At 55.1% G+C, this 17,519-nt stretch overlaps 2 protein-coding genes across 3 annotated transcripts; both read right to left on the reverse strand.

Annotated features, from left to right (window-relative positions):
• Nucleotides 1–4,979: 4,979 nt before the first annotated feature.
• Surf6 (surfeit 6) lies at nucleotides 4,980–9,417 on the reverse strand. Its single transcript, XM_008843900.3, has 5 exons — nucleotides 9,186–9,417; nucleotides 8,386–8,589; nucleotides 7,617–7,705; nucleotides 6,686–6,883; nucleotides 4,980–6,491 (listed from the first exon to the last, which is right to left on the reverse strand). Exons 1-5 carry the CDS (start codon nucleotides 9,277–9,279, stop codon nucleotides 6,012–6,014), a joined length of 1,065 nt encoding a protein of 354 aa, XP_008842122.1. The 5' UTR covers nucleotides 9,280–9,417; the 3' UTR covers nucleotides 4,980–6,011.
• A 1,489-nt stretch (nucleotides 9,418–10,906) lies between these two features.
• Med22 (mediator complex subunit 22) lies at nucleotides 10,907–17,489 on the reverse strand. Of its 2 annotated transcripts, none has more exons than XM_029568714.1 (5): nucleotides 17,149–17,489; nucleotides 16,911–17,065; nucleotides 14,642–14,722; nucleotides 13,708–13,916; nucleotides 10,907–11,584 (listed from the first exon to the last, which is right to left on the reverse strand). In XM_029568714.1, exons 2-5 carry the CDS (start codon nucleotides 17,031–17,033, stop codon nucleotides 11,395–11,397), a joined length of 603 nt encoding a protein of 200 aa, XP_029424574.1. In that variant the 5' UTR covers nucleotides 17,034–17,065; nucleotides 17,149–17,489; the 3' UTR covers nucleotides 10,907–11,394. The 2 variants fall into 2 exon arrangements, with proteins under 2 accessions (XP_029424574.1, XP_029424573.1); XM_029568713.1 differs by having other exon boundaries at nucleotides 16,911–17,057; nucleotides 17,141–17,489.
• Nucleotides 17,490–17,519: the final 30 nt, after the last annotated feature.

The raw sequence follows: 17,519 nt of genomic DNA on the forward strand, positions 1-17,519 counted from the left end.
AAAGAACCTTAGAATTGGGGCTGGAGAGATGGCTCAGCGGTTAAGAGCACTGTCTGCTCCTGCAGAGGACCTGGGTTCTATTCCCAGAACCCACATGACAGCTAACAACAACCATTCCAGGGGATCTAACGCACTCTTCTGACTCCTCAGACACTGCATGACACAGGTGCACTCACACACATGCAGGCAGTACACACATACACGTAATAAAATAAAGATAATAAAAATTTTTTAAATAACCTTAGAGGCTGGGAGTGATGGCATCTGCCTTTAGTCCCAGCACTCGGGAGGCAGAGGCAGGCGGATCTGTGAGTTCGAGCCCAGCCTGGTCTACATAGTGAGTTCCAGGACAGCTGGGGCTACAGGGAGACCCTGTCTCAAAAAAGATGGAAAAAAAAGAACCTTAGAATAAACTCCAGCCCGTTCAATGTTTTTGTGTTTTCTTTTATTTTGTGTGTGTGAGAGATGGGGGGTCGGGCAGAGAGATAACAAGTGCTCACGTGCCACAGCACCGGCACCGTGTAGAGGCCGGAGGCCACTCTTGGAGTCTGTTCTCTTCCACTGTGGGTTCTGGGCAGTGAATTCAGGTCACCACTTGCCGAGCAAGTGCTTTTACCCACCGAACCATCTCATTGCCACCGTCTTCTGTTGCTATGATGGTGGTGATGATGTGTGCGGGCACCACAGTGCACACAGGTAAGAGGACAACTTTGGGGAGTTGTTCTCATCTCCCAGCGTGTGGAGGGGTCTGTGACCTTCTGGTGCTTCCCCACGTGCACTAGGCCAGCTGCCCACAAGCTTCCCGGGCAATTCTGCCTGCACCTCACCCCACATATGCCTGCCACGACGTCTGCCCCTCCCTCCAACAAACACAAACACACATGTGCACACACACACCCCTAACTTTTTACATGGGTTCCAGAAATCAAGCTTAGGCTGTAGGATCTGCATAGTTAGCACTTTAACCTGCGGAGGCACCTGTATCTCCCCAGCCCCATTTTTAAAGTTTTCAATTTATTTATTATGTGTATGAATGTTTTGCCTGCACAAATGTTAAGTGCATCACATGCATGCAGTGTCCTCAGAGGCCAGAATAGGACGTCAGATCCCCTAGAACTACAGTTAAGGATGGTTGTTAGCAGCCATGTGGGTGCTGGGAACTGAACCTGGTCCTCTGCAAGCAGTCAGTGCTCTTAACCGCCGAGTCACCTCTCCCGCCCCCACAGTTTCATTTCTTGAGACAGGGTCTCACTCTGAAGGTCAGGCTGGCCTGGAACTCACTATGTAGACCGGGCTGGCCTCAAACTCACAGAGATCCACCTGCCTCTGCCTCCCAAGTGCTGGAATTAAAGGTGTGTGCCAGGCCTGGCCTTTTTTTTAAATTTCATGTATAGGAATGTATTTCCTGCATGTATGTGAGTTCACCTATGTAGTGCAATGCCAGAGGTCAGAAGAAGGCTTCTGATTCCCATGGAACTGGAGTTAAGGGCAGTTCGTAGCCACCATGTGGGTGCTGGGAATTGAACCCACATTCTCTGCAAGCACAGTCAGTGCTCTTAACCGCGGAGCCACCTCTCCAGTCCCCTTTATTTTATGAGGGTATTGCCTGCATGTAAGTGAGTGCACCCATGTCACATAATGCCTCGGAGGTCAGAAGGGGGCTTTGGATTCCCCTGGACCTGGAGTTAAGGATGGTTTGTAGCTGCCATGTGGGTGCTGGGAATCGAACCTGGGTCCTCTACAAGAGCAGTCAGTGCTCTTAACTGCTGTGCCATCTCTCTAGGCCCCTGGTCTTTTTTTTTTTTTTTAATACACTGTATGAGTACATTGCCTGCATGTGTGTAAGTGCACCCATGTCATGCAATGCCCTCGGAAGTCAGAAGAGGGCATCGGATCCCCTGGAACTGGAGTTGTTAGCCACCATGTGAGTACTGGGGTTCAAACCCTGGCCTTCTGCAAGACCAGCCAGTGCTCTTAACTGCTGAGCCATCTCTCCAGCCACATGATCTTGAATTTTAATCCTGAGACTCACAAGAAACTGTTAATTTCATACCAGCACTGACCAACCCTTCTGTAATATGCAGATACTCTACATCTGTACCAATATCACAACCATTAGGGTTCCCAAGCACTTGACATGAGGCTTAGTCAAGGATTGGAATAACTAAAATTTAAATAGTCACTTGTGCATATGAGCTACCAAACTGGAGCCCTATGCAAATGGCATTTAGACTAAAAAACATATAGGCCTTTGTCACCAACTGAAATTTTGAGAACTATTTTCCTCCTTAAGGTGCATCTTTCAAGAGCAAGGATGAAATGGGCACTGAACTTTAGACTAACAGGGTTGGTGTGAGGGTTCGGCAGGTACTGGTGCTTGCCAGCAAGCCTGGCAACCAACACTGGGATCCACAGGTGGAAGGAGAGAGTTGACGTCCATGGAGACAGACCCAGTTTTTTAACTGCAGGCTTAGCCCTGTTTCTCCTGTCTCCGGCTTTCACAGCTGCTGGGGAAAAAATAGTGTGGCTCTCTCTCCTGGCACATGTGAGCAGCCAAGGCACAAAGGGCAGTCACCAGGGACAACAGCAGCATGTAAGGGCATTATGTTGGCTACTAGGGTACTTAGCCTAATTGGCAAGTGAGCCATTTCCTCTTCTGTGTATGTCCAAACATTGGGAGGATTAAGAGGGAGGCGTGCGCTCTCTCATTTATGTCCATCAGTGACTACGCTTTGCCTGGTGTGGCCCATGTCAAGCTCCTGTCCACCAGCCAAACGGCCCTGGAGAAAGGCAGCCTGACCAGGGATGAGAAAGTCCAGTGTACACCGGGCTAAGCAGGGCTTCACTGAGATGGACAGGACACAGTGGAAGACATGTGGCCTATCTCCATGTCATGTTCATCAGCTTCACAGGTGGTGTTCTGATCTGGGGAAGCACTGTGCAATGGCCATCCCTCCAACCGTTGATCAAGGCCGGGCGGCCGTGAAGACCCAGAGCACACTGAGCATGAAGGTCGATCCCACCCAGGGCTTCTCCAGCAAACGAAGTAGGGACTGCGACAAGTACAGTGCGGTCCACCTTCCTGCACTCTGCACACCAGGAACCTGTCTAGCAGTCTGATGATAATCAACCAGTTTGAGGGGGTCAGGGGCAGGAACTGGTGTGGATGCACTTGTGCCACTGCACATGTGGAGGTAAGACAACTTTCTAGGAACCACTCTCCATTTTGTATGTATGCATACACACATACACACACACACACACACGTGTGCAGATGTAGGCCTTTTAGGAGGTGGTTTTCTCCTTCCACCTTGTAGAGGCAGGGCCCCTTACTGCAGTGCGTACTCCACAATGCCTGGCCTGCAGGTTTCCAGTGGTTTTCCTGCCTGTCTCCCATCATAAGAGTGGTGCATTGCATGCTTGGCACATGTGCAAAGTCACAGTTAAGAATGCTCATGATAGCAAAGCCACATAGGCACTATGCAGACAGGTTCTTAAATATAGTGCTTACATTACATCATGCCTCATTCATACTATTGTGAACATCTGCTCTTAACCTGTAAACAGGCTACATTTTGTGGCAAATAGTTCCCTAAGCCCCTGAAGAGAAGTGTTCTTTGACATGCGGACTTTTGTTCCTGAACACCACTTTGGGAGTTAAGAGACTAGAGTAGAGGCCTTTGTTCTGTGGGAGAGTGCCTCCTGATCCTCTGCTGTTTAAAAAATGTTTATGAGCTTTTGTACATTTCATACAACAGTACTTAATCAAATTTAGACCCTCTCCCTTATCCATGCCCCCTCCCACCCCTGCTGGACCTCATACATTCCACCATACATGAGTCCTATGCAGTCAAGCATTTGTACCCGGATGTCCCACTGGAGCCCAGTCGTCTACCTAGAGTTGTAAGGTCAACTTTGCCTTACCCAGTACTACTGCAGAGCTCTTTCTTAAACAGTGTTTTGTGCCTTGTATGATGTCCCATCATCCCTCTGTGGTCTTCCAGACTTCTACCACCTTGCCAGGCAGGACACAGTAGAGTGGTACCCAAACACAGGGCAGGTCTGCTAAGAGCAGGGAAAGAGAATGAACAGAAAGGACCACAGTGGCAGCGCTCAGTAGAGCCGTACTGGGAAAGAACCAGTCTCAAGAAACTAACATCATATTCAACTGCTTAGATGCATTATAAGCAGTCAGGAGCTTAGACGACCACTGACTAGAAGCCACGGTTCAGCATAACCTGATTCCCAGATGAAGGCACTGTAGACAGGAAAGCTGGGCCAACTAGGAAACTACACTGGCACCATCCGGGGCTGGCTTTTGTGTTTTTTCTGTGTGGAGATTAAACGTGCTAGACACCAACTCGCTTCTAAGGAGACCCGGGTGGCTTGCCTCTGGCTCCTCAGTATCGGACTAGCTCACACCAGACCTGGCCCAGGCGCTCTCCACATCCCAAAGCCCACAGTGCACTTCATAAGGATCCCCCCATTTCAGCCACATCATAGCTGAAGCACAAATATCACACGCTAGATTAAAATGTGCTTATTCTCAGCCCTGTTGCAACTGTGTGCTGTGGGAAAGTTCTACCCACTTATCAAGCAGTGGGTAGAAGGGGGAAAGGGGTCATTTCTTACCAGCTGCTCAGTCTTCAGGACAAACCCAAACTCAGCCCTGCAAAGCCTTCTGCGCTGCTGTCCGCCCTCACCTGGGAGGATAGCGCTGCACTGCTGTCCATTCCGCTTTCTGCTCCTCTTGATGAGGAGAAATTAACCTGATGCGGAACCAGTGAACTGTGGTTTAACTGTCCCGTGTGGCAGGTAAGTGCTAACAAATGTATTTAGCAGGAACCCGTTCTAATACACGCTTGCTGATCTCCGCAGAAGTAACAGGACTTTGGAAATGTCTACTTACACTCAAATCATAAAAGAAAACCTTGCCCTCTGAGATCAGGCTAAGGACAGACAACCACAAAACTAGTCTGTGATCTTATTTACAGTGTTTGCTAAAACAGCTGGACTGTACTGGCATCAACAGGGTTCCTCAGACTGTCACAACCCTTGCCCACACTTGCCAGAAATACCTGCTTTTGTAACAGTTTAAATAGCATGTGATAAAAGGCACATACACATCTATGTTGTCGCAAACCCAATATGGTTACTACCAGAAAGACATGAAAAAATCCTATGAAAACCTGTTATTTCTGGGCCACGAGTCACTTTCTCTGGCTGACCCAAGTGCAGCAAAGGAAAACCAGCGCTTTCTGAAGACAGCTGGAGTCTGCTTGCTGTGCTAAGTCCAGGTTGCTTCCCCCAACGGTGGCTTGCAGCAGCAGGCCTGCCTCTAACCCTCCACCCCCAGGAGCCATTCTGCCCCGACTCTAGGATCCTGAAGGCATCAACCACTGCATCTGGGAAGGTACTTTCTGCCCTCTGAGTTTTGAGCTGGATGTTGGTTCAAGTATTACTGAGGTTGACAAGGAAATTAGACCGAAAGGCAAAGTGGCCAGGCAGAGCAAGGTGGCCCTGGAGCTCCGGCCCAAGGCACCCCCTATCGCACCTAGACTCTCCCAGGAAGTCCTCTGGGTTCCCCTCCTTCCAGGCACTAGTGGACTAGAGAAGCAGCTGGCCAGGGCCTTTTGCTCTACTGTGTCCACCAGAAGCACAGGTGGGCAGGAAGGGGCCAATGGAGTGCCTCACCTCAATCCCTCCTGCTTCCCCAACTCTGGACACCAAGGAAGCCATCCCCCCTCACATACATGGGCATAGATCTGGTTGGCCCTTCAGTAGGGACTGAAGGTCGGTGGTGGCCCCGCTCAAGGTGACACTGAAGCATTCTCTTTGGCAGATGACCCCAGCCTTCACAACAGCTGTGGGCGGTAAATGTCCACTAGGTACGGGGACCCAGAGACTAGACCTGCACCAGGTCGCATACCACCTGGAGGGTCAAGCCTCAGGAGGGAGGTGGCAGCCGGGGAGAAGATGCCCAGCAGGGGAGGGGGCGCAGGGCAGGCGGCTCAGGAGAGGCCAGCGCGCTCCAGGTCCTGGGGCAGCACACGGCCCTTCCTGCGTGCCTTCTGCAGACGCTGCTCAGCCCTGGCCGCCTTCTTCTTGCGCAGGTTCTGGCGCCTCCGGTCCTGCCGCTGCTGCATCTTCTCCACCACATGCTCCGAGCGCTTCTCCCAGCGCCGCTGCCGCTGTGCCCGGCGCTTCTCCTTGCGCTTCAGGGCCTCCTGCAGCAGGTGCTGGTTGTCTCGGATCTTGACGCCCTCCGCCTTGTACAGCAGGTTGGTCCACCTCATCTTGGCCTCCAGTTCCTGGGCCTTGCCCGAGTCCCGCTCTCGCAGCTCCTCCAGGCGGCCCTGCCGAGCCTCCAGGCGCTCCAGCAGCTGCCGGTAGTTCCTGCCGGTCAGCGGCGTCAGGTTCCCCTTCACCTTCTGCCGCTTCTCCTTCCTGCGCTGGGCCCTGCTGGCCGGCTCCTCCTCACTCACCTCCACCTGCAAGGCAGGGGCAATCAGCGCACAGGGACGCCCCAGGCCCCCCCCCCCACCAGGAGCGAGGGGCACCGCCCCCAGTTTCAGGAGCAGCGAGGGGTACACACCCCAGCCATCACCAGCACCCTGACCAACGACCTGGCTTCGTTCATGCAGCCCAGAGATCTCCTTCCCCACAGCCTCTGCTCCCAACTCACCTTATTAAAGATCAGCCCCGGTTCCTGTGGCTCTGTGCAGGCCACTTCTGGGGACGCATCGGCAGCCTTCTCCTCCTCAGCCTTCGCAGCCTGCTCCTTCGCCCTCAGCTCCTTTCGCTTCCTCTTCTTCCGGTCCCGCTCCTGCTTCCTCCTCCGCCTTTTCTCCAGAGTGGCAGCAGAGAGCTCCCTGCTGCTGCCCTAAGGGTAAATGGGGGTTCACACATCAGGCTCCCTCAGCCCCAGGATTGCCCCACCCAGCACATGGCAGAGGTGAGATCAGGGCTGGAGGAATCGAGAGGCGGTCTCTGTGCACGCCACCAGCCCACGGTGTCAGTGTTTCACAACGACATGTCCCATTACCCCAAGGACAGTAACCCCACTAGGATGAGGAACCCCTAGCAAGACCACAGCCTCCAGCTCCTGGGCCGTTCCAGCAGGCCGGGCCACTGTGTTCTGCTCAGGACAGGCCCAGGCTGGGCTCTCCCTGCAGCCCTTCCTGATTCTCAGCCAGCAAAGTGCTCCAGATCGGAATGACCCAGACCTCTACTGCAGGACCAACAGCCTGGAGCTCCTCCTGGGAACCTGGGGACAGCCAGGGACATATCCTGGGATGATGAGAAGGAATTCAAGGCTTAAAAGAAGAGCCTAGGAAAATGGGGTGGGAGGGGAGGCCAGCACCACACAGCAGAGCCAAGGATGGTCAGTCCTCAGGGCTGGGCAGGTCACTTCCCTTCAGGACTTTCAGAGGGAGAGATTTAGGCCACACTCTACCCAGATGGATCAGTGGAGGCAGCTCCTCAAGGAAGCCATACTCCTCTGAGGGACAGAGAAGAGCTGGCTGGAGGCTGGTGACCATGGAGCAACTGTACCTGCTCCCCCAGCAGGAAGGAGCCCCATCCCAAGTCAGCTAGGGAAGTCACTCCACACTTACCTGGCTCCGGGCCTGTTGGATCTTCTCATGCAGCCGCTGTCGCAGAAAATCCAGAGCAAAGACAGAGTCAGGCCCTGTGGCCTGGCCATCTGCAAGGAAGGAGACTGGACTGAAAACAACACCCTCCAGCTCATCCTTCTCCTCCCAGGACCCAGCACCTAAGCCTCAGCCTTGAGTGCTGTCCTCCCTGTAACCTGGGGCCACTCATGGATTAATAGGCTACTTTCAACTTGGACTGGTCCCTACAACCTCCTCTAAGACAGGTACTAGTGGACTGCTCTGCAAGGTTGGTCACTGTGCTGTAAGAAAACAGCACCGAGTTGCTCCAGGTCCTCAGGGACCTTTGCCACCTGGTTGCCACGGGGCATGGGGTCACTATGGGCTTCTTTTCTTTTTCTTGAGTATTTTATTTTATGTGTATGAGAGTATTGCCTGCATGTGTGTAAGTGCCCCCGAGTTGTGCAATGCCTGTGGAGGTCAGAAGAGGGCGTTAGATCCCCTGGAACTGGAGTTACAGGTGGTTGTTAGCTGCCATGTGGGTGCTGGGAACTGAACCCCAGTCCTCTACAAGAGTAGCCACTGCTCTTAACCGCTGAGCCATCTCTCCAGCCCTCACGCCCACTGCACGCCTGTGATCTTCGCTCTATGGGGAGTCCTGTAGCATCTCACATGCATGCTGGTCCTTGGCATGAGCAGAGAGGACTGCACTTACATCTGAGACCCATCCCAGCCCTGCCCCTGCACATCCTGGAGACCCCCCGACACACACCTGCAGGGGATTCTGTGGAGCTGGAAGCCTCCTCCTGTTTGGCTGCTGCTGGCTTCTTGGTCCCAGAAGTAAGGGGTGATTTCTTCCCCAGGGCCTTGGTCTTGTGCTCTGCAGCCCCCTGCTTCCGCTCCCTGGCTTTCTTTTGTGCTTTTTTCCCTTTCTTTTTGGGGGGTTCTGAGGCTTCAGAGCCTTTTGTCTTGACAGCTGAAACGCAACACGACAAAAAGCTACACCCCCATCCCTCTGACCCACTCAACAGAAAGGTCTTGCAAGGCACGGATCCCGCAGGGAGGCAAAGAATTGGGGGTGGAGAAGCCAGTGACGCCTTTCCACGGAGTTCAGAGCCAGAAAAGGTCTGGGCAGCAGACCAGCCACACGTTCTAAACACGAAATAAAAGCCGGCGTGGGACTCGTGGGTAACGCCGTTTCACTAAGCGAAAGACACAGGAACAAAGCAACCCGGGCGGCCACCAGGCGGAGAACGCGGGTTTCCACTCTCAAAACAGTGAGGCCGGTTGTGTTTACGGCTGCGCGTCCCTCCCCAGCCCCACTCCATCAGGGCCCAGCGCGTGGGAGCCCCAGCCGCGGGTGGCCGGTTTCTGTCCGATGCAGGGGCACCGGTCCTCGCAGTCGGACGTCCACCCAGACGGGTTCCGGGAGCTACTTGGGCTGGGAGACCCCGTGGACTCGGAGACCCCCCCCACCCGCCATGGACTCCGGGACCCCGTGGACTTGGGGATCCTATAGGTCTCGGGACCCCTAAAGCGGAAGTGCTCCGCTGCCCGCCCAGCCCGCCTCACCGCGCTCCCGCCTTGGCCGCTCCGGTCCGGGCCGCGCGCAGATCCGGCTGGCCAGGTCCTGCAGGTAGGCGTCCTTGGCGCGCAGAGACGCCATGGCTGGAGGTTCCGACGTCGCTCGGGCCCCTGAAGCTCCGCGTGAGCGGACGCGGCGAGCGGAGCGCTCGATTAGCCAGGCCTGACCGCGCCGGAAGTTACCGCATAGGAACACGCTAATACTCGGAGCTCGTTTAATCTAATCTGGCGACACCGGAAGCTACTGAGTACAGCGGCCGCCACCAACCCGGCGCTCGATTAGCCAGGCCTGGCGCGTGAGCGGAAGTTTCCGAGTAAAGGGGATCCTGGAGCTGACAGCGCGCCGGAACCTGAGCCTCAGGACCCCGACCGTGTCCTCTGGGCCTCCCCAGCCGGGCCTGCACGGACGCTCAGCACCCCATTCCCGCCTCACCACCGCGCCCTGTCCTGCTGGGCTCAGACAGCTCACAGGTGCCATGGTAAATAGGTGTAAAGAGGTGGTGTGTGAATCAGCAGGGGTGGCGTGGACCCCGGGAGGCTGCAGCGACCTCCGGTGATGAGCTTGGTCCTGGGTCTTGAGGCAGTGTCCAGCCCACACTGGTTCAGATGGCTCGTATAGAGAACATATAAGCAGAGGACGAGTCCCCTGGGGGCCCACACTGGGTATTTAGGGGTCGGTTTGCAGACGGTTCAGATGGCTCGTATAGAGAACATATAAGCAGAGGACGAGTCCCCTGGGGCGCTATCTGGGCTTTCCTTACGCTACTCGAAGCTTTTCCGTCTGTTCCAGCGTCCCCAGCTCAGGCTTTGGTACGGTCAAGCATCACATAAATCCTGACACCGGTTTCAGAGAACTGGCTCCTCAGGCACCGTACAAACAAGTCGCTGGCTCTACTTTAAAGCTTTTTCATTAGTTTTGGGAAACCCAAAGGCACACCACTGCTGCTTGTGTTCCCCACTCCCGCATCCAGGGAGCTAAGCTTTCTTCCTCGGTGCGCCCCTTCACACTCTTCACGCAATTAAAATACTGCGGAATGGGGCTGGAGAGAACGGCTCAGTGGTTAAGAATACTGGCTGTTCTTGCAGATGACCCAAGTTCGGTTCCCAGCATCCACATGGCAGCTAACAACCATCCGTTAATTCCAGGGGATCCAACACCTTCGTTCTGACTTCCGTGGACATTGGGCAAAACGGGTACACTTACATCCATGCAGGCAATACACTCACACATAATGTTTAAAATAATGCAGACTTCCTCGTTAATGGAAAAAATCTCTCTCCCAGAAAGGTGACTTGGGGCCACCCCAGGTTCTGCTTGGCCATGCAGGTCCTAGGCTACCCTGTGTTCTTCCTGGTCCCCAAAGGCTTCCTTCATCCAAAGGAGATGAAGTGTTGCCCAGCACCATGGTTCCTGCATGTCAGTGGTCAACCTGGTACCGAACAGTACTGCAGCGAGTTCCCAGGGCCCAAGTACTGTCTCAGCCGCTTCCCGGCCTGTGGCCCTTGTGCCCACACCTAAGATGCAGACATGACAGGACTAAGCTGGGATGGTAGAACTGGGAGGCAGCAGATACACTGCTGCCCCAGCCACATTACAGATAGGACAGATTTCTCATTCATTCACCCCAATGCCAAGGACCCACGGAATGGATGCCTGGAAGAAAAGGGCTGCTGCTCAAGGAACCCAAGGCTGGTCTGGAACTAAGGAAGAAGGTGAAAACACAAAACGGTGATTTTTATTCAACATTCTTGTTACAAAAGTAGACTGAAATGGCAGCAGAATCCAGGACAAAGCACCCGGCTGGCTTCACACAGCTTTGCCAGGGCAGACAATTGTGCTCTGGGCACAAGGCACAGGAGCCCTGGCCTAGGGAGGTTGTCTGGGCTTGGCCACCACAGCCACTGAGCGCCTCCCAATTCTAAACCAAGGCTGTCTTCCCTGCACCAGCCACTCATCTATTCCACAAGCTTCCTACCACCTGGCAGTCAGGAAGGTAAGGCAGCTGCTAGAGATGAGGGCATCCTGGAAATGACTGCAATAGTGCCCCCAACTACATGGGGAACTGGTCCTGGAGTCCCCAGATGAAGGCTGAAAGAAGCAGGGCTGTGGTGGGCACCTAGAGGGGAGCCCAGAACTTCCTTTCTGATAAACTAGGGACCTGGGGAGGGCAGTCCTGAGAGGGCAGCCCCAAGAGGATCAGGTGTGCTCCGTAGGGCCAGGGCCACCAGCATGGGAGTGGGCAGAGGCTGCAGACTGCAGGGGACCAGCACCGGGCTCCGGGGATGCCAGCAGAGGGGCCGAGAGGCCATCAGCAGAATCTGTGTCGGGGTCCAGCCTCCAGTAAGCTTCGCACAGAGGCTGGTCATTAGCTTCGCAGAGACTCGAGCTTTGCCACCACCAGAAACCCCCAGGAGTGACAGGAGCAGGCAGAGGGAAGCCAGGGAAGGGAAAGCAAGACAGATGCAGAGTTAAGAAACGACCACCGCCCAAATGCCTCCCCTTCCTCTCCTCTGCGCTAGCCCCTCTGCCAAGCAGGTCTGGCCACCCTCGCATCCAAAGGGAGAAAAGCACCCACAGGCCGTGACTTTATCAGGCCCTCTCCCAGGGGCCACACTGGTGTCCTTTCTGCACAGCTGACACGTGGGACTCTCCTGGTTCCTGCTGAACTTCCTCCCTCCCTCAACACCCACTGCTCACCAGCCAGCGTGGTGATAAGACTCTACAGAGCCCTTGGTGGCAGAGATCCCATGTCTGTCTGCCAAGTACTTGGCCTAAAACATAACAGGAACACAGGCCCTGGCACTTCCCTGCACGCTACCTCTCCAGTCCTATGGGCCCCTGGGCTCTGAGCACTTGGCTTCCCATGTCACACAGGGAAGACCAAAGGTAGGGGGAAGCAAGGACTGCCTCATCAAGTCAGGGCAGTGGTGACCCAGAGCACGTCTGTTCCCACCTGGTCTAATGTGCACCAGGAGGCCCTGGCTGTCTACACCCGCCCTTGGCGGCCCATCTCAGAACCACCCATGGCACAGAGTGGCATCTCCAGGAGAGTAGAGGGGAGGCAGAGCCAGAAGGAGCAAGCAGTGAGCAGGCAGCACAGGCAGGAGCAGCATGTGGTGGGAAGGCAGGTGGTATAGGCACAAGGCAGATGGAGCAGACAAAACCCACTGGCCCTGGTCAGAAGAGCCCTGCACTGCAGGTGACCCAGAGGCAGAGGGACAACTACTTTTCCATGAGGGCTCTGGGGGAGTAGACACAGCCTGGCCCAGAAACCCCCCCCCCAAGTGATGCAAGACAGATTGACTGAAGAGGACTTTGGGAGCCTAGCGCTCAGGGTCCCTGGCTTCCAGTCTTGGCTCTCACATCCCCTCCTCCCTCTGGCCCTCAACCTGAGGCAGGGCTAGGTCACTGTCCCAAGGCTGATCCAGGCAGGGGCCCTTGAGACAGCAGCTGCCTGATGTAAAGGAGCTCACCCTGAGATGCCCCCACCTGACTGCTAAGTTGATGGGTATCAGAGACCAAAAATAGTCTCAGAACCCACTGGAAAACTCTAGAACTGCTCTAGCAGTGACCCTGAGTCTAGGATGAGACAACCAAGTTGCAGACCATACAATACAGCAACTCTGGACATCTGTGCTTCCACAGGAGGGAAAGAGTAGCAAACCTACCACAGGAGGGAGGTTGTCTGGGAGAGAGCACAAGGTGGCTGGGACCCTGGCTGTGGACAGAACCGTAACTTCCCCAGCTAACGGGGTGAGGTGCAAAGCCTCCATTCTCCAGCCTCAGTTCCCCCACATAAACCATAGTAGACTATGACTTCTTGGGTCTCTCCAGCTCAGTCTTAGGTTTCAAGATTCTAAGTGCCCTGTGAAGGCTGGGCGACTGGTCCTGCCCACAGCTCTTTCCTGGAGCCAGAACAGGCCTGACACCAGGAGGCTCCAATTCCGTGAAAGGCTGGCCGACCAGGAAGCAGATCTCCACGTATCCAGGCTGGCTTTTCAAGGTCACTTCGCTTGGGCCCCTTTCTCCTCCTCCCAGGGTTCCCTGCCTCCAGGCTGTGGAATCTGAGGACACTCACATGGAACTGTTCTCTGGGCAAGGAGTGGGCAGTGGTATCCAGGACAGGGGACATAGGCAGGGGCCTGGGGGCTGCAGGGGGGCCAATCCAGCCTTGGCTAAAATGATGTCTAAATGGAGATCCAAGAGCAGCGAGCCGGAGACTGAGGGGCCAGGAGGGCTCCCCACCCCCTAGGGGATGCCCTTCTCCAGCCTCAGCCTCCCAACACCAAGTCCTGTGAGGTTCACCCCTCAGCACTGAGGGGAAGGGCTGGGGCCCTGGCAGATGGTTGGCTGTGACTGTCCATCAATCGCTCTAGCCAGGGGCTCAGGTCTGGAACCCAGGCACCAGCTCTGCTGCCAAGGCCAGGAAGGGTTTGGAAAAACACAAGGCCCTGGCCAGGCCCAGGTGGGCAGGCACTGCCCTGCAAGGGAGTCCGGCCCTATTTGTACCTGGACGAGTAGAACTCCTCCTCCAGCTCATACAGGTCGATGGAGACCTCATCCCGCAGGGTGATGAGCTTGCGGTCACATTCCTCCTGCAAGGCACGCAACTGCTGGTTACGCTGGTCAATGGCTTCATTCACAGACGGGAAGTCGTTGAGTATCAGGAACTGCTTGAGGTCAGACACCAGCTTCATCAGTGACTCCCCCGCTCGGACCTGCCACCATTGTAAACAGGGTAAGCATGAGGAGGCGGGGGCAGTGGTCGGACCTGCCACCGTCATAAACAGGGTAGGCATGAGGAGGCGGGGGCAGTGGCCTCTCTGGGAGCCTCTTCTTGCTGGCCTGCATAGAGGAAGTATTGGCCTGCCCAGAGCCGTCTGTGAGGACATAGAAGAGGAGCCAGGGAGGCAGGATTGGCACCCACAGGGACCAGAGGAGGGCACGCTTGCTCAACCTATACACTAAATTTAGATCCTACAGAGAAAGACAGTGTCCCAGGTTGCCATCTGCCTCATTCTTTCCTGGAGGCAGCAGAGGTGCAGCTGGGCGGTTTCTTGGGGTCCTTTCCCTCTGCATTATCATCTGTCAGTACTCACTGCATGGACACTGACCTGCTGGGCCTTCCCCGTGACATCTGGAGAGTTCACATAACTCACTCAGTGATTTGTCTTTCCATTCACAACCAGCACTGGGGAACCTTTGTGTCAGCAAGGGCTGCCTTCCTCCTCACCACCACACAGCCACAGGATGGACCAGGCAACTGTCTGCCTGGGTCTCCTTCCAGTGCTTACTGGGAGACAATTCCTGTTCTCAAAGGTTGCCAAGGGGTGGAAGCATGCTTCTCTGTGGTTTTCCTTTGGGGCTTGAGTAGGAGGAAGGGCAGAAGACCTGGACTCCGCCCGTGACCCCAGCAGGGGTGTCCTCTACCGTGGCTACTCACAATGTTAGCTGCTCGCACATGCATCTCGTAATTGTCCTGTTCACCCTGAGTGGCCCGAGACACCTGTGTCTCATCCTCAATCTGTAGGCAGAAAAGAAAGCCTGGAATCAGCCCAGCTAGTCAGAGTGCCCACCACTGGCTCAGCCCAGCCCACGGGAACAGTCCAAAGGAACAGCCCAGATACCTGCCTCCCCATCACATTATCCCATCAGCCTTGATAGACCCAGGACCCTACTTCCTAGACAGCTAGAATGTCCACTCCTACCCTCTCTTGTTCTGTGGGCAACAATAACCACCTTCATCAGGACAAAAGGATAGTGCGCTGATCGCTATGCTGGGTGGAGGGGTCCTAGGTTGACCAAGTCTTTTTGAGGGTATTTACACTCAGTGTTGAATAAAGGAGTGAAAAGAGGAAGTGTGTTTTTGTTTTGTCTTTAATACAGCGGATTGGGCCAGGCATGGTGGTGCACACCTTTAATCCCAACACTGGGAAGTAGAGACAGGTGGATCTCTGTGAGTTCAAGGCCAGCTGAGGCTACAAGGGAGACCCTGTCTCACAAAAACCAAAAAAATAAAAAAAAAAGACAGGGTCTTTTTTTTTCTTTCCCCCAAAGATTTACTTTTTTCTTCTGTGTTTTTGAGACAGGGTCTCACTGTGTAGCCAGCCCTGGCTGGCCTTGAACTTAAGAGACTTGCCTGCCTCTGCCTCCCACCACTGGGACTAAAGACCTGCACCACAGTCTGCACCCCAGGAAGTATCTTTTCTAAGTGACCTCCTGAGTGCTACCCACCATGCTGAGTACTGATGGCACATAGTGTTTGTAGATACCCTGCAGAGTGACTCGGGCTGCTCCTCAGGGGCTGTGTTTTATGCCTCCTCAAAGCTTTTATTGGGAAGCTTATTGTTGGGAAGTTCAAGTTTACATACGATAAATGCTCAAGAAGTGCAAAACACATAGGTATTTTCCCATAACAGTAAGAAAGCAGTATGGCACACCCAGGGTGACTGGCCCAGGAACAGGGAGGGGCAGACAGCAGGTCCAGCAACAGCAGTTTAAAGGGTCTAGGCACATCATCAGCAAAGCCCAAAGAACCCTGTTAACTCAGTGAGCCAAGTGTCAAGAAGCCTGTTAACCATTAGTGAAACAGAGCGATATGGTCCCTTAAGGGACAAGGGGGGAGGTCACGCCTGCTGTCCCTAGCTTACAGATGGGACAGCTAGAGAATGACACAGACCTCCAAGGACTCATGGTGTCTCACAAATAAACAGTGGCCCTAGGAGCCCAGCCCGGCATCCAGGCTACCAACCCACGGACTTCTAACAGGATCCTGCAAGGAAAGGGGCATAAGGGTGGAGGTTGGGACACTAAGTACCAGACTTCCCGGGTTCAAATCCTGACTCTTGCCAGTTACGAGCCGGGTGACTCTGGGCAAATTATTCAGTCTTCTAGACCTGTTTCGGCCTCTGGATATGGAAAGGACAATGGAACCTGCCTTATGGTGTTCTTGGGAAGATTAAACAAAACAGCACCAACAGTTGGCAGAAGACTAGCTTGCCACACGGCCAGCATTAAGTGCAAGCTGGGGCCCACCACTGCTGCTGGCAGCCAACTCTGCAGCAGTTCGGCCCACACTGACCACCGAGTATCTCCTCAGCTGCCAACCTGCCTACCCCATTTCTTTCAGTCACACTCCCAGAGCCACTAGCCTTGGGTCACTCCCTCTGTACCAGCCCCTGCACTAGCTTTCTTCACGGATAAACTCAGCAGACGTCACAAGGACCTGGGTGGCACTGAAGAGCAAAGGCTCCATCAAGCCAGGTGAGGGTGACTCCTGCCTGGACCTGGAGTCCCCTACTGTGCCCTGGTTTGTCGTTATTTGGTTTCTTAAAGTATTTTATGTGTGTGAGTGTAAAGTCTGCATGTAGGTGGGTACAGTGCCCACTCAGGACAGAAGAGGGCTTCGGATCACCTGAACTGGAGTTACAAATGGTTGTTAGCCTCCGTGTGGGTGCTGGGAATTGAACCCTGGTCCTCTGCAAGAGCTGACAGTGCTCTTATGCTGCTGAGCCATATCTCCTGCCCCCGTTATTTGGTTTATTGACTTACCTGCCGAACTGTTACTGTAGACACCCCACCCTCACCAGGCAGGTCTATCATGTCCCTCTGCAGCCCCACCCCTGGAGAGGAGTCCAGAACTGGTACCAGGATGCTGGGGAAAAGTCATGGACCAAGCCTCTCCCGAGTCTCTGCAGGCGGCGCCCACGCACCTTGGCAGTCTTGATTATCTCGGTAAAATTGTCCATGATGGACTTGATGTCGTCCTTGAGCCGCTTGTTGTACGACTGCAGCAGCGTCTCCTTGCTCTGAGGCAAGGCTCTCTGCTGGGCCATGGCGGGCCTCGGGGTGCACCGGGTGCACGGAGTGCTGGTGGGCCCCGGACTGCGCGGGGTGCACTGGGAGCACGGGGTGCACCAGGTGCACGGAGAGCTGGGTGGGCGCACGGAGAGCTGGTGGGCCCCGGACTGCGCGGGGTGCACTGGGAACACGGGGTGCACCAGGTGCACGGGGAGCTGGTGGGCCCCGGGCGGCACCGGGAGCCGAAGAGCACGGCGACCTGGGTGGCGCAGGACAGCCCGGGGTGCACCGGGTACCGACCTGACCTCACCACGGTCGGGCGCCCCGGAGCAGAGCAGACGGATCCTCTTGAGCCACTTCTACTGCCTCCGTCAATCTACGCCCCGCCCGACACCTCGGCCTGTGCTGCGGGGTCCCGGGGCTCCCACTCCCCTTCCCCGGGCCAGTGCACCCGCACACCAGCTCAGCCTCGCCACACATGCGCAGAGCACGCAGAGAGAATCGAGCGTCGAGCGCCTGGA

Source organism: Nannospalax galili, unplaced genomic scaffold, assembly GCF_000622305.1.
Source record: "Nannospalax galili isolate Female #2095 unplaced genomic scaffold, S.galili_v1.0 scaffold300, whole genome shotgun sequence".
NCBI classification, from domain to species: domain Eukaryota; kingdom Metazoa; phylum Chordata; class Mammalia; order Rodentia; family Spalacidae; genus Nannospalax; species Nannospalax galili.

Excerpts from the sequence above, each read along its gene's own strand:
- Surf6 (XM_008843900.3), bottom strand. The coding sequence starts at position 9,279 with ATGGCGTCTCTGCGCGCCAAGGACGCCTACCTGCAGGACCTGGCCAGC. Across the intron at positions 7,706-8,385 it reads CTCCACAGAATCCCCTGCAG|ATGGCCAGGCCACAGGGCCT; the intron begins GTGTGTGTCGGG and ends CCTTCCTTGCAG. Across the intron at positions 6,492-6,685 it reads CGGGGCTGATCTTTAATAAG|GTGGAGGTGAGTGAGGAGGA; the intron begins GTGAGTTGGGAG and ends CCTGCCTTGCAG.
- Med22 (XM_029568714.1), bottom strand. The coding sequence starts at position 17,033 with ATGGCCCAGCAGAGAGCCTTGCCTCAGAGCAAGGAGACGCTGCTGCAG. Across the intron at positions 14,723-16,910 it reads AGATAATCAAGACTGCCAAG|ATTGAGGATGAGACACAGGT; the intron begins GTGCGTGGGCGC and ends TTCTGCCTACAG. Across the intron at positions 13,917-14,641 it reads ATGTGCGAGCAGCTAACATT|GTCCGAGCGGGGGAGTCACT; the intron begins GTGAGTAGCCAC and ends CAATGGTGGCAG.